This window comes from Conger conger, chromosome 3 (genome assembly GCF_963514075.1).
Source record: "Conger conger chromosome 3, fConCon1.1, whole genome shotgun sequence".
Classification (NCBI taxonomy): domain Eukaryota; kingdom Metazoa; phylum Chordata; class Actinopteri; order Anguilliformes; family Congridae; genus Conger; species Conger conger.
The window spans coordinates 56109949-56123583 of NC_083762.1; the positions used below are offsets into that span (position 1 = coordinate 56109949).

The 13635-nt window shown below is 40.0% G+C and overlaps 1 protein-coding gene across 1 annotated transcript in view; it reads right to left on the minus strand.

Moving 5' to 3' along the window:
- Positions 1–5504: 5504 nt before the first annotated feature.
- The window catches only part of si:ch211-168k14.2 (phospholipase D1), a 38130-nt gene continuing 29999 nt past the window's right edge, over positions 5505–13635 (minus strand). The window contains exons 19-27 of the mRNA XM_061233955.1: positions 12258–12371; positions 11729–11839; positions 11509–11594; positions 10974–11087; positions 10138–10187; positions 9579–9713; positions 8625–8778; positions 7702–7819; positions 5505–7277 (exon numbers count right to left, since the gene is read on the minus strand). Coding sequence (XP_061089939.1) covers positions 7053–7277; positions 7702–7819; positions 8625–8778; positions 9579–9713; positions 10138–10187; positions 10974–11087; positions 11509–11594; positions 11729–11839; positions 12258–12371 — 1107 coding nt within the window. The 3' untranslated portion in view covers positions 5505–7052. The remainder of the gene's footprint in view (positions 7278–7701; positions 7820–8624; positions 8779–9578; positions 9714–10137; positions 10188–10973; positions 11088–11508; positions 11595–11728; positions 11840–12257; positions 12372–13635) is intronic.

Sequence of the window (13635 nt, forward strand, 5' to 3'; positions counted from 1 at the left end):
CGCACACTAGCCTACACTAACTCTGTCAAATTAAAATGGAAACCAATTGTTAAATTAAAACTAATTGCAATTGCATACTATTGTTAAATATGACCAGGCTAGTATTCCATATCCATTGACGTTGGTGCACAGATTGTAAAATTGGCTTTACGGATAGCGAGTATTTTTTTCTAAGGATCAGATTTGCCAACTTACTGGCTTATCTTGAATAATAACAGACATGAGACTGTGTCATAAAATACTGTCTACTTGGTGCCTTTAATGAGTATTTCCTTTGAGAATCTCACTCAAAAGCATATAGGCTAAAGGAAAAGTGAAATGATCAATCCTTAATCCCCCGTCTATGAATTCTTATGAATTCATTAACCTACAAAAAAATATGTCACTATATGTATAGGCCTACGGGAATTGCTCTCTCCGTGACTCCATGCATTGTTACAAACACCAGCCCTTTTATGCGAGTGTGCAGATAGCTACAAACTTAGTTCCAGGATTGGCAGAGTGAGTTTATAACTAGCGTTGTGATGCTAGTTATCTGTGATAGCTGTTTAGGATGTGTTGAGATACTTTAGTGATATAGGCCCCAGTAGCACAATGTTGTTAGACCAGTTCTGATATGAAAGTACTTCTGCATAGTCAAACGCATATATATATATATATATATATATATATATATATATATATATATATATATATATATATAGGTATATACATCACCTATGCCTAGAACTGGCCCTGCCAAGAGTCCACGTCAACTGTACATAATCAAGCTACTGTATATCACAGATGTATCCTATGGATGAGACGGGTGCGTGGGGGTTGGACCCAAAATGCATGACTCAGAAACAGTAGTGAAATAAAGTCCCCGTCAGGGCATTATTCGGGACGAATCCCAGGAGTGTAGTCAAAACAAGCAAAGTCCATACACGTAGATCCAGCCAAAACAACAATAAACAAACAAAAAGCACGGTGCCGAGGGAAGAGGCAAACTCGTAGTCGGTAGACGTGCAGGGAGGTCCGGTAGCATGAGAGCTGTCAGCGGGGCAGAAGTACAGGCGGACGGCAGGCAGGGTCGTAGTCGAGGGCGATGCGGAAGTCGAAACCATAAAACAAACAGTGAGGCAAAGGTAGGCGAGGACGTGGTCAAAAACAAACGAAACAGAATTCAATAAACAGTGGCCGGTAGACAGGCTTGGATCTTAACGTGTAATCAATGACAGTACTGCTCAAGACTTGCTTTGACGGACAAGAGGCAGGCAATTTCCAAAGAACAGAAGTGCGACTGGGCTATAAATGCAGGTGTAGACAGGTGTAGACAATTAGTTAGAGAGCAGCAAGGGAATGGAAAACAGGTGCGATGGATGACAAGTTTAACAAGGTAATTAGTAATCGTTAGTAATAAACCTATCCTGCCCTAGCATTAATAAATTAGTAAATTACATGCACGAGAAACGTAAGGTAACATGAACACATGATTACTCTGTTAGTTTTACCCAATCCTGATCTAGCGTTAGTAGTTTTAGTAAATAGACAAATGGAAACAATTAGGGTGTGAGTGACAGAAAGAGAGAGAGAGAAAGCCGGAACGCAAGGTTTGCGGAAAGACATGCAAAAGTGTATGTTTAAACAACGACCAGTCTGCGTAACAATAAACATAAATCAAAACATAACACTAAACGAACTAAGACGATAACCACTCAACATGACAAGGTAAAATAATCGTAACGAAACATAACTAGACATGACAAGAAAATTAATCGTAACAAGAAACAAACTAAACAACATGACGAACCTAGACTAACATAATACATGATGACAATACGTGACTAAGACAAATGATAAAACATAAAACAAGGCAAGACAGACCTGAAACGTGACAATGGAAGGATACTTAGCTCCATTCCAGTTCAGTGTAATGGCTAGCTCCGTAAATACCGACCAGTGCCGAATTACAAATTGTGTTAAATCCGCTAATTTTGTTTGCTAGTTAGCTAGCATTAGCCGCTATATTTAGTGGGGGGCAGCATTTATTATTCACTGTGATTTTGGTGCCATGTATAGCCTGATGCTAGCTGCCTTAAGTGATCCACGGAATGTGGGTAGAGGCCTGTAGCCTAACCATTAGCTATTACCCCAAAAAGCCTGATGATAGTAGCCCTGCCAGTGGTCGCCCGATGTCTAAACAAAAATAAACCAGGCAAAAAAACTTTAGAAAATAATATTTGACTTGGCCTAACCTTACCCAATTGTAGATTAACCTTAAACACCAAGTTTGGATCAAAATGAAGCTTTATGCTCTGCATATGTATGTTAAAGTTTCCATTGACCCCCATTAGACCGTTTCATTAGATTAAATCAAGATAGAAAATGTACATTTACTACGCCTTTTGCGTAGTATATGTACTTCCAAAATGCAGAGAAGGCGATGTCCCCCACACTGTTTTGCCACCCAAATGTTACAAAATTAAGGACTGTTATTGCTAAAACAATGACATGTTAAAACAGGTTGTAGAGATTGAAAGTGCTAAAACTCACAGTTCTAACGGTATATCCTGTTACCATAGTGATTAAAAAATGGAGTACTAAATAAAGGGTAAAATGGAATGTGTACAATGTGCACAATGCAATGCGGCAATGAGAATAATACAGGGTATGACAGGTACTGTATAAGCAAGGAGCAAATTAGCACTTCAGGGAGTTCAGGCGAGCTGAGATTTTGACATGATTTGTATCACTTTGTGTGATGCCGGCCCCAGTAAATCTTCCAAACGGTGCAGCCCAACGAAATCGCAAGCAGAAGCTTTATCACGATTCCAGAGGGAAGGCTGGTTGGCTGTTTTGGCTGAGTCATGCAACACCTCTACATTGTTACACCGTACATCATTTGTTTCATGGTTGGCAGCAAAGGAACAATTGGGAGTCATACATTGCAATGCATATTTTCAATGCGTCTGGGGAGCTGAAGGGCAAAGACAGACAATAGAACTTTTAAGGGCTTTGAACAGAAATGGCAGACCTGGGCATTAGACAGTATCCAGTGAATTTACTTAATCAGTGCATCCTTGCACTGGACATACTACATGTTCAATGGTTTGTTAAAACCCTAAAACCCTTTCCTTGGCTGACCTATAGTAAGTGAGTCAGTTGATCTCCAGCTGTTGCTGCACATTTCACAGCCAGGTGTCCATAGGCAGCCTTCATGTTTGAAAGAAAGTAAAGGACTGCAGCATGTAATTAAGCAGATGTATTACTTTTGCATAACCATTTACTTATTTTTAGTAAATGATCATAGGGCAAATATCAAATCTTTTGTTTTGTTAATGCAGGTTTCTGGACAGCGGCTAAGAGCATTACGAAGCAAAAATAAGCCTGTGATCAATTATCTCACCGAAAGGAACATCCCAGTTGCAATTATGCTGAGAAAGAGATAGAATAGATAGAGAAATTGCCTACTTCTGCAACAGTGTGTGTGTGTGTGTGTGTGTGTGTGTGTGTTTATGGGCTGTATGTGTGTCAGAATGTGGATTTCATCTACGACAGAGCCTTTTTGATGATTGCTCCCGTAGCAATAAATCGCTCCCCAAACATTCGCTTTTCCTCTCTCTTATGTCAGTCACTTCACTGTGGAGTCATTGTCCTGATGCTACTGAATCACAGAAGCAAGAATGGATGATCATGACTGCAGTTCTGTTTTGTACAGCCGCATTTACATGTCTATATCTGTCAAGAAGTCCACCTAAATTATTTAGTGAAATAACAAATCGATGCCTCAACATACGTTATGTGAGTACATACAGAATGAACACAACCTGAAGTATGTTTAGGTTCATTGTTATTTACAGGAATGCTGTCATGCAGAAATAAATGGTGATAATGAGACAATTGGAAACAAATGACCCTGATCAGTAACAATGAGGATATTTGAAGAGGCTCTGAGGCTGTGACATGAATGTGTGTCATCGGCATGATTAAAAAATAAAATGACTACACATATCCATACACTGGGCACTGACTGCAGCAGAAGTGTGTGCTTCTCTCTGCTTTACTCCCCTGTGAGCCACTGTTTCACACCCTCTATGCCGGGGATCTGAACCACAAATCCCAGCGGGCCACAGGGTCTGCTCGTTCCCGGTGTGTCCCCACACTTAAAGGAACTGTGGTTAATTATGTGCTTTGAACCTGCTGATTGTCTAAGGCATCTGCACAATGTTGGTCTAACTCCTAAACTGGCTTCTGACTGCAAGGAAGCCACAAAAATCAGGATATGATTTGAAGGTGTAAAGTAGTCAATAGCAAACTGATGAGTAAATTAGAGAAGATATTTGAGATTTATGACAGCAGTGAGACAACAGTGCTAATAATGCAATAGCAATGCCAAGAATCACAGTCAATTTAAACCTAGCTAATGGCATAGCTGAGGTTGAACTGATTTCGAGCCTCAGTGTCTTTTGCTTACTGAGCCATCTGGGAGTGGAGCCTTCCCTACTGTTTAAATGCAGAGAGAATGTAAAAGGCTGGCTCTCGACAATTTCAAGCCTTCTGACAAGTGTGGCACTTTAGTATCACTTTGCATAACTTGACATTTGTGGCACCATCACAGCTTCCCAACAGTTCTGGCAAAACAGCAGTGCGTCTGTTAGACTTCACAGTAACGATGCACATTTTGCACATTAGTTCTGCCTTTTCAGAAAGCAGACTTCAGAGTCAATGCATTCAGTTACATAATGTTATTCTATCTGTTACGCAAGAGTATCTTGTTTCCCTACCAGCTCTCTGATGCTTCCTTTGCAGGTCAGTCAACTGAACATCTCTTCTCCGATGTCACAGCTTCGAGTGGAATGAAAGAATGTGTACAATATATGGCTTATATCCGTGCCATCACAATCACAATGCCTGCTTACCCAAAGAACCAGGTCTGTAGCACTGTGGAACCAATCATACCCTTGTCCTGACTTTGGAAATTGATGTCACCTTATTTTATTGTACTCACCTGTGCACTGAGCTCTAAAACATGTGACTGCAAAACACAGGAAAGGCTGGGCATTGACTCTCCTATTGCATGTCTCCGTATAGACCCTGGATGAAATCCCACCCTGTAATGTAGACTAGATAATTAGAAACAGCATTTAGGCAACTTATATAATTGTTCATTTCCTTTCATTTCTAAAGAAGCATTTGGATACTTATAAATGAATTGCTTGACTATTATGGCCAGTATCCAAAGACCACAAAAACATAACTTTATGACATCCATTAAGGTACTGCCAGTAAAGTTTCCATCAGGCCGTGCTTTATCACCAAATGTCACCCACAGTATGTTTTATTCTGGAGGTTTAATTGAGTCTTTGAAAGCATCCGGTACCTTGTTGAAAAAAAAAAATCACATTTATTTCATTTGAGCTGCTGTTATATTTAATTAACATCCATCCATATACCATGCACCGTAACAAATAAAGGATTTCATAAATTAACTGTAGGAGAGACTTTTATTACATATAAGACACAAAAATAATACCAATAAAAAAGAAATGATAACAAAGTGTAGCGAAAGTCTCCAATGTGATGTTACATTAATTTATTCCAATGAATTTTCATATTTTCTAAAATTAGGGCACCCCTAGTCAAAAAGCCTTTTCCAATTAATATGTAAATGAACAGAAGTGAACCTGACCTCTGAATGTTAAACATGACACATTTCTTCAAATTTTAAAGCAAGATTTATTTTTTACAGTAAAAAAAAAAGGAAAAAGTTTGGGAACCCTGTCAGTCAGTACTCTGAAAATCCTCCTCAGGCAACTATAAACAGCTTTTAAATGCTTCCTGTAGGTACTTCAAGGTTGATTTTGTGGTATGCTTTGGATCAAAGATCATTGCTGGAATACCCAAGCTCTCGTCAACTTCAATGTCTGGACTGACCTTTGAAGTTTAGCCTCTAGAATTTCTTGTTATTTGGTGGAATCCATCCTTCCGTCCACTCGCACAATATTTCCTGTGCCCCCAGCTGCCACACAAACCCAAATCATAATGGATCCACCTCCATGCTTCACAGTTGCCAAGTGTTTTTCACCAAAAAGGCTTCACCCTCTTTTCTCCAAACATACTTTCTTTGGTGGTGGCCAAAAAGTTTTGGTTTTGTCAGTCCAAAGCACATTGTTCCAAAAGGCTTCAGGCTTCTCAATGCTTTTTTGCATACTTCAGACGCTTAATTTTGTGTTGTGATTGTTCTTTCTGGCAACTCTGCCATGCAGGTATTTGTTGTCTACAGTATAGTGTATTGTTGTCCCGTGAACAGCTAAACCAGGGATTGCTACTCTTTTTTGCAGCTCTTTTGCAGTGATGTGTGGGTTCTTCTGAGCATTTCTCACCAGGTCTCTGGCCATTCTATCTGAAATCTTTATTGGTCTTCCAGCCCTTGCCTTGACTTCCATTTATCTTCAATTTTCTAATGTTTCTGACAGTGGAAATAGGTAGTTGGAAACATTGAGTGTGTAGCCTGCTCCTTCTTGGTGGAAATGAACCATTCTCTTTATGAAATTGACAACTGTTTAGAGGAACCCATGGTTGTTAACACCAGACAGAACAGCCTGGATGTTGGATACTTTAGAAGGTATGGAGTTAATTTATAATAAAACGTTCAGCCCTGGAATTATACTCACCTGATTAATTGAAGCCCTAACAAGTAAATCACCTGGGTCTGGGCCTAAGTAATCATCTTTTTTTTTAAATAATCCAAAAGGATCAAAAGCAATCTTGCTTTCAAATTTGCAGAAAGTCTGGAATTAAATAATTTTGAACCATTTAGAGTTCACGTTTGCTTTTGATCACATTCAGATTCATTGCAACAGACATTTAAAACAGGGGTGCCCAAATCTTTGCACCGCACTGTAAATGCAAATTTCTTTCCCAAGTGGTTAAAGAGGTAGATATCAAGAACATATCCAAAATATCATCTCAAATGTTCTATAAAAAATATACAAGTCAGAAAGAATTGTGTTCAGCTTCATTAGAATCCATAGTACCTAGAGAAGAAGGCTTTGCTAGTTTTTTGTTCACTATGTCCACAGCTCAATAGGCATCATGCCTTCCTTGGAGTTGAAGGATGGGAAAAGGTTCTCCTCTGACAGGAAGTAGAAGGGGAACTGGACTAGGAAGCCATGCACCTTCCTCAGCTCCTCACAGGCCTGAGCAGGGTCTTCTGTGGCCAGGCAGGGGTGCGACACATACTCCCGTAGAATTTTGTAGTTCAGGACAGCATCGGTTGGCAGGCACCGGAAGACCTGTGTTTCCCAACAGAGGCATTACAGAATTTTTCTAAACACGTGATGGGAAATGGGTTAATTTTTAGTCATGGGTTATAATTTTTAAGGGTTAACATTTCTATCTACGGCTGGGATCTCAGGCTCCTGTCCTGGAGGGGCGCAATGTCTGATGGTTTTTTGATTCCAAGTGGCTGAACTGGCTGCTGATTGAAAGGAAACTACACTACCCACGCAGATATCGCAGCCCTCCAAGACTGGAGTTTGACAATCCTGTCCTACAGCCAACAGCATGACTCATTTTGTGTTTATTGCTCCTGGTATGTATTGCTGACTCAACATCACCAGGTAAATGCAAGTGTCAATAAATAACACTAAACAAAGCCATGCCATTTCAAGAAGAGGGACACAGTGGATGGTGTTTAGCCAAAAGGCTGCCTCTTGCCTTGTCGTACACACTAGCGTTCTTTGCTGCTGTCACCATCCAGATGTCCTTGTAGAACTTGTCACTGATCGGGTCACTGACATCTACACTGTGGTCATCCAGCTGTCCAAGGACTAGCCTGGGAGAGAGAATTGACCAGATTATTTGGACGTGTGCATGCCCTTGCTTCATGTTCCACTCATAGCTGAGGAATCACATGCTTGATCACATGCACACCTCATCTTGAATCTTTTTTCCCCCCCATTCTCTCATTTGTTAATTCACAATCAGATTGACCAACTGCACCCTCTGCGAGAGCTCAAACAGGCAGGTGCTTCCCAAATGTCAAGCCAGTATGCCTTTTAATAAAGTTCAGCTTGCACAGACAGTGGGAGGAGGACACTTCATGTGCAGCTTGACTAATCAGAATGTGGGAACCCAACTGTCCAAGAGGGCTCACTGACAAGCAATGAGACACCTTTGCCAAATGAATGCCTCCTCCCATTAGTGATGCAATGGCTAATTATGCATCACCCTGCAGGCCTGTAGTGTGCTGGCCACAGTCGACACTGGATTTGATACCAGAATATGGAGTTCATACACAAACTGGAACAGGGCATTCACAGGATGAACAACTGAAATTGTCTGAAAGAAAGGGAAAGTCTTGATATTAAATGATTGTAAAAATATTAGCCTTCTGGCAAGTTAATGCCAATTTAGATTGCAGTTGGCAATCCGAAGAAAGCCATGAAATGCAATGTTTTGTAAATGTGTGGAATCTTATGTAAACATATTTCACATATTTCAAAGCAGTGATTTTTTGAAGTGAATTTGTCTATAGATTGTCAAGTGTTGTAATATAGTCATACTCAATTTCAATATATTGGAGTACTGTATATTCAATTTCCATATGGCAAATACTGCAGCGGTGTCATTGTGAGAACCTGAAGCACTTTTCCCTTAGACTGCGTGCAAATCTCCCGGCCTGGTACGTTTCCCCATCCATCACTGAAGGCTGGAGCTCGGAGTCTTCCACCACCACCGCTATCTCACTGTCCCGCTTTCCCAGCATGCTCCTGTCATTGATGTTAGCAGAGCCTGTCACAGCCAAGGAGGAGCAAGGAAGACTAAGTTGATTTGACTTACACTTGATTAGACTTAGCAGGGGATAATCCCCCCAGGAGTAATGCTGGGTCAAGGGCCTTGCTCAAGTGCCCAACAGCCGGGCAGATTTTCATGTACCTTAGCCGCTAGGCTACAGGCTGCCCCTGTATATTCATCAAGGGGAACTAAGGAATTAGTCAGTTAGCATTTGGAAATACTGTATGTTTAATTCTCCTTTGTGAAATACCTGACTGGTCTTTCAACTTTGATTGAATATATATTTAAAATATATTTACTTTGTTATTTATGCAGTGCTTTTCATATAATGTCCTTAAAGCAGCAGATACTGTCATATAGCATTTGAATACCCAAATAATGACAAGATATAAAGCTAAAATACCAAAGGTAAAATACACAATGACTATAATAATGATAATAATAATAGTAATAATAAGCATAAGACATATTTGGAAGACAATCAAATGTGACAGGACTTCAGAGCATGCAACTCGGTAATAAATTTGGGTGACAAAAATGGGCTGTAAAATGTAATGTAACCTTGCACAATGGTGCAGACATCAGAGTAAGTTCCCTGCTCTACCCTTGAGTATAGTGCCATCTACTGGGCAGATACAATACAATACATATCTAGTTAATGTAATGGATGGAATACACCTTTCCCTATACAGTTTAGCAAAAAAGCAGACTTACAATGAGTGGTGAGTAAGCCTCCCATCAGGTTCTTACACATAAAAGACCCGGTGCACTTTAGCAGGGTGTGCTGCCTCTCTCACCGATGATGACTGTCTGGTCATCCACAATCATCAGCTTGCTGTGGACATAGATGAGTTCAGTGACCAGTTTCCCGTCCAGATCGGCGTGAGTCCGCAGGCCACAGAAGGAGATGTAGTTTATCCAGCAGTCGGCCACTGTGTGGACAGGGAAGCAAGCAGGCCCATCATACACACACAAACATGCATGCAGACAGACAAATACATGTAAGTGTGAAGACAAACATGAGAGCCTGCACGTGCACACACACGTGCACAGACACTCTACACGCATTAAACTTGCATTACTAATCCCCACCTTTCCCCTCAGTGCCTCAACTGACATGTTTTATTAATTGTGTGTTCAACCTTTAGTCCATGGCTAATTCCTTGTCATTTAACGATGGTTTTAAATTAATAATACACTATGCACAGTAGATATACTGTATGTAACCAGTAATGAGTCTACATTTGTCTTTAAGACAAGACCATCCTTCGTGCACTACAAATGGCAATCTAGCTATCTGTCCTAAAATGAGCGCAAAGGTTGAAGTGAATTGCTTGCAGTATTATGTCTACTTACTCACACATTTGAGTCTCTGAATGATGGAGTGCTCACCCCGGCACATTGTCCTGAGGAAGAAGCACAGGATCAATTCTCTACAAGTGCCAGATCAACTGTCTGCTGGTTGGTCAGACCTTAACTTCAGTACTGCTCCTACTACTACTACTACTACTAATAATAATAATACTAATAATAACAAGTATTTGCCTGTTATGTATCATTAGCCTTACTCAGCCTTTTTGAAGTGAGAAATTGTCTGCAATTACAGTACTATGCAGAAGTGTTAGGCACTCTAGACTTTATTTTATATATATATATATATATGTGTGTGTGTGTGTTTATTTTTTTGTGTGTTCGCATAAAAGAACACATTTGAGGTTTCCAAATATTCATTTTCCAAAAGATTTCATTTTACAGAGACATTTTTGTATTTAATAAAATAAAATAAAACATATTACTGTAAGCAATTGACTACTTTTTACATAAAGACTTGATCAACGCTGTCTGAGATCAGAACTAAGGAGCCAACCAAAGTCTGCAGAACTGTGGAAAGTTCTCCAACATGCTTGGAACAACCTCCCTGCTGATTGTTTTATAGAACTGCAGGACAGCTTTGGCTATCTCAGAGAACTGATGCAGTTTCAACGCCGAAGGGTGGTCACAAAAAATATTGATTTGTTTCAGTTTTTAACTATTCTGTCAAATGTAATGTAAAATGTATAGTACATTTATTTAGGACCTTTTATTGAATTATTTTTTAAATAATTGCAGAATCTTATCTCTGCAGAATGTTATACAGGTGCCTAAGACTTTTGCACAGTACTGTACATATACCTAAACAGAATTCTGAGTACCTGTAATTAAAGTACATTATTGCTTTGATGGCTTGGCCCCCTCCAGAGGAGATGTCTCCTTCAAATCCAGGCAAAAGAGGCATCACCACATACACTCTGAATTTCTTCTTTTCTCTGCAGAGAAAATAATATATGAATCTGTGGTACACCCAGGGGAATGCAGGCATGCTGCAGTTTTTAATGCCATACCCAGGGAGGAACAATAGAGAGAGGACTGATCTAGAGGTTAAATTGTTCCATACTAAAATCTTTACAATGGGCCCCTTTGGGAAGGTTTCTTAGGAAGAGCTACAGTGGCTTCAGAAAGGATTCAGATCTGTTCACTTTTTGCACAGTTTATTGTATTGTATGGGGAAAAAACAGCAGAAAAAAAACAGTGAGCAGCAGTTCTGGGGGCAAAACGGCTTGCTAATGAGAGAGGTCAGAGGAGAGTGGCCAGACTGGTCAGGGCCAGACTGGGCCAGACGTTAATTTTATATTTCTCATCTATGGAGTTGAGATTGCCATCTTTCTTCCTTTACCATTTTTGCCTCACCTGTAGGCTCTTATTATTCTCTCTGTGAGGGTGTCCCCGATGGTGTTGTGGATTGTTTTGTCATCGCAGCTGATGAAAAACTGATTCTGTAACAGACAATTAGCACCAAAGGTTAGGTAGCTGATGGGTAGATGCCATCAGGCAAAATAAACACCATATACCACTATATGTCAAATGTGTGTTATTTGTGTTGGCAGATTTGTGTGGCTCTCAAATCTACCTCAATGTAGATGAAATGCTTGCTGTTCTGGATTGCAGAGATATATGCCAGGTGAATTGACTCCTCGTGAACCTTTGACCCTATGGACCACTGGCAAACCGATCTCAGGACCTTGGATTGAATGTGGCAGAGAGCACAAATGACCCTCAATTAACATCTAATTACATTACATTAGACTTGTTTAGTAGATGCACTTATCCAGCAGGACTTACAATGCAAGAGAGCATAAGCGTGCCCACAAGAGTTAATATGAGCAACAGACAGTCGTGCAGTATCGTTAAAGCACTAATGTTGATAACTTTTCCAACCCAGAACCATGACATATTCATTGGAAATCAGATAAAATAGCACGTGCTATTGACACTATGATAAAAACAATGGGATTAATAAAAGGCTATAGAGGATTGGGATGGGATGCAGACTAATGAGTCTGGGTCAGAATGCAACTAGTGATCATGCTGTCCTGACCACTACAGGAAGGCACCCAGACATTTGGCTGGTACAGATTTGGTCACATATCTCTTACTACCTGCACGTTGGCCAGTGTGTGCTTTCCCACATCTGAGGGTACTTCTGTGGGTGTGCTAAGTGATTTTGGTAGTAAGCAGGGATAACACATCGCCCCCGACCGTTTCTTCACCAGCTACAGAAAAAAAGGTATGTGACTGTGATTAGAAATAAAAAACAATTGTTTTTGAAAACATTTTTAAATGACCAGATATAAAAATATCTTAAAATATAGCTAACTCTGCTAAAACACTGTCTCGCCTCATTATAGTGACACTATATTTTTCATGAAAGAAAAAACAGTTTAAAATGAAGAAGGTACATTAGCCTTGTCTGTTGAATTAAGTAGCGTGGCTGATTGTGATAAATGGAGGGTAGTTAAACGAGGGTCTAAAGCGCTCCCAAACCTTATTTTGTTCTCTCCATCATGTTTACAGAGGTTTTGGGTTTCATTCGGCATTTAGCCTCTGGGGCAAGAATGCTGCCGGCCAGGAAAAAATACTTGTGAGGTTCCAACAGTACAGGGGCAGCTGTGTTGCATTTCGGGGTGACTCGCATTATTTTCCAGGGCAAAAAACACTTGGTTCAAATGAGTATATTCTGCATGGATGTGTAATCCAGCAGCCAATTAGGAATGCTGTTATTTTTACTTTATTGCGAGATTAGATGAGTTGTGGTTTCGTATTTTTGTCGCTTATAATGATATCATGATAATGCTAGCTCCTCATGATGAAAAAGGGCACTACTGTCAGAACCTGCAAGCATTTCAGACTGCTGGGGATTAACGTGCTCACATATGCCATCTGGTGGTGGTTGTGTGAACAACAAGTAGTTCCAGGGGAAAAAACAAAAAATATATGCAAATTTGCCGCATAATACCAAATGAAACATGAAACTGTAACAGGCAGTCTATTCTTCCTCAATAAGCATAACCAGGCAACACAACAGTTGCAAAAAATCACTGCCGTCTGCATAATACAGAACACTCCCAAAGATCTGTGTTCATCTCAGGGAAATAGTTCTGCATACATACTGAGTTTAATATTAATGTTAATATCAATGCATAAGTATATATTTTGCAAGAGTTGCCAATGACACCTTTGAAACAAAGGGTATGGAATGCATTCCTAGTATAAGTGTTCACTACAACGTGTTTCCTAATTGAGTGTTTCTACACATACAGTACACAACACGGTGTCAGTGTAACCCTGGATTAGACAGCCCTGGTACAAAAAATAATTGTGTTTAATATCCTTTACTGGAATATTGTCAGAGCTCAACATCAATATGAGTATGCATGTTTTCTGTCTTCCACAAACTGATTCTTACAGCTGAAACTTCATATCCAAATATCAATGATCATGATCAAATATCAATCATCCATGAAATCATAGACTCAT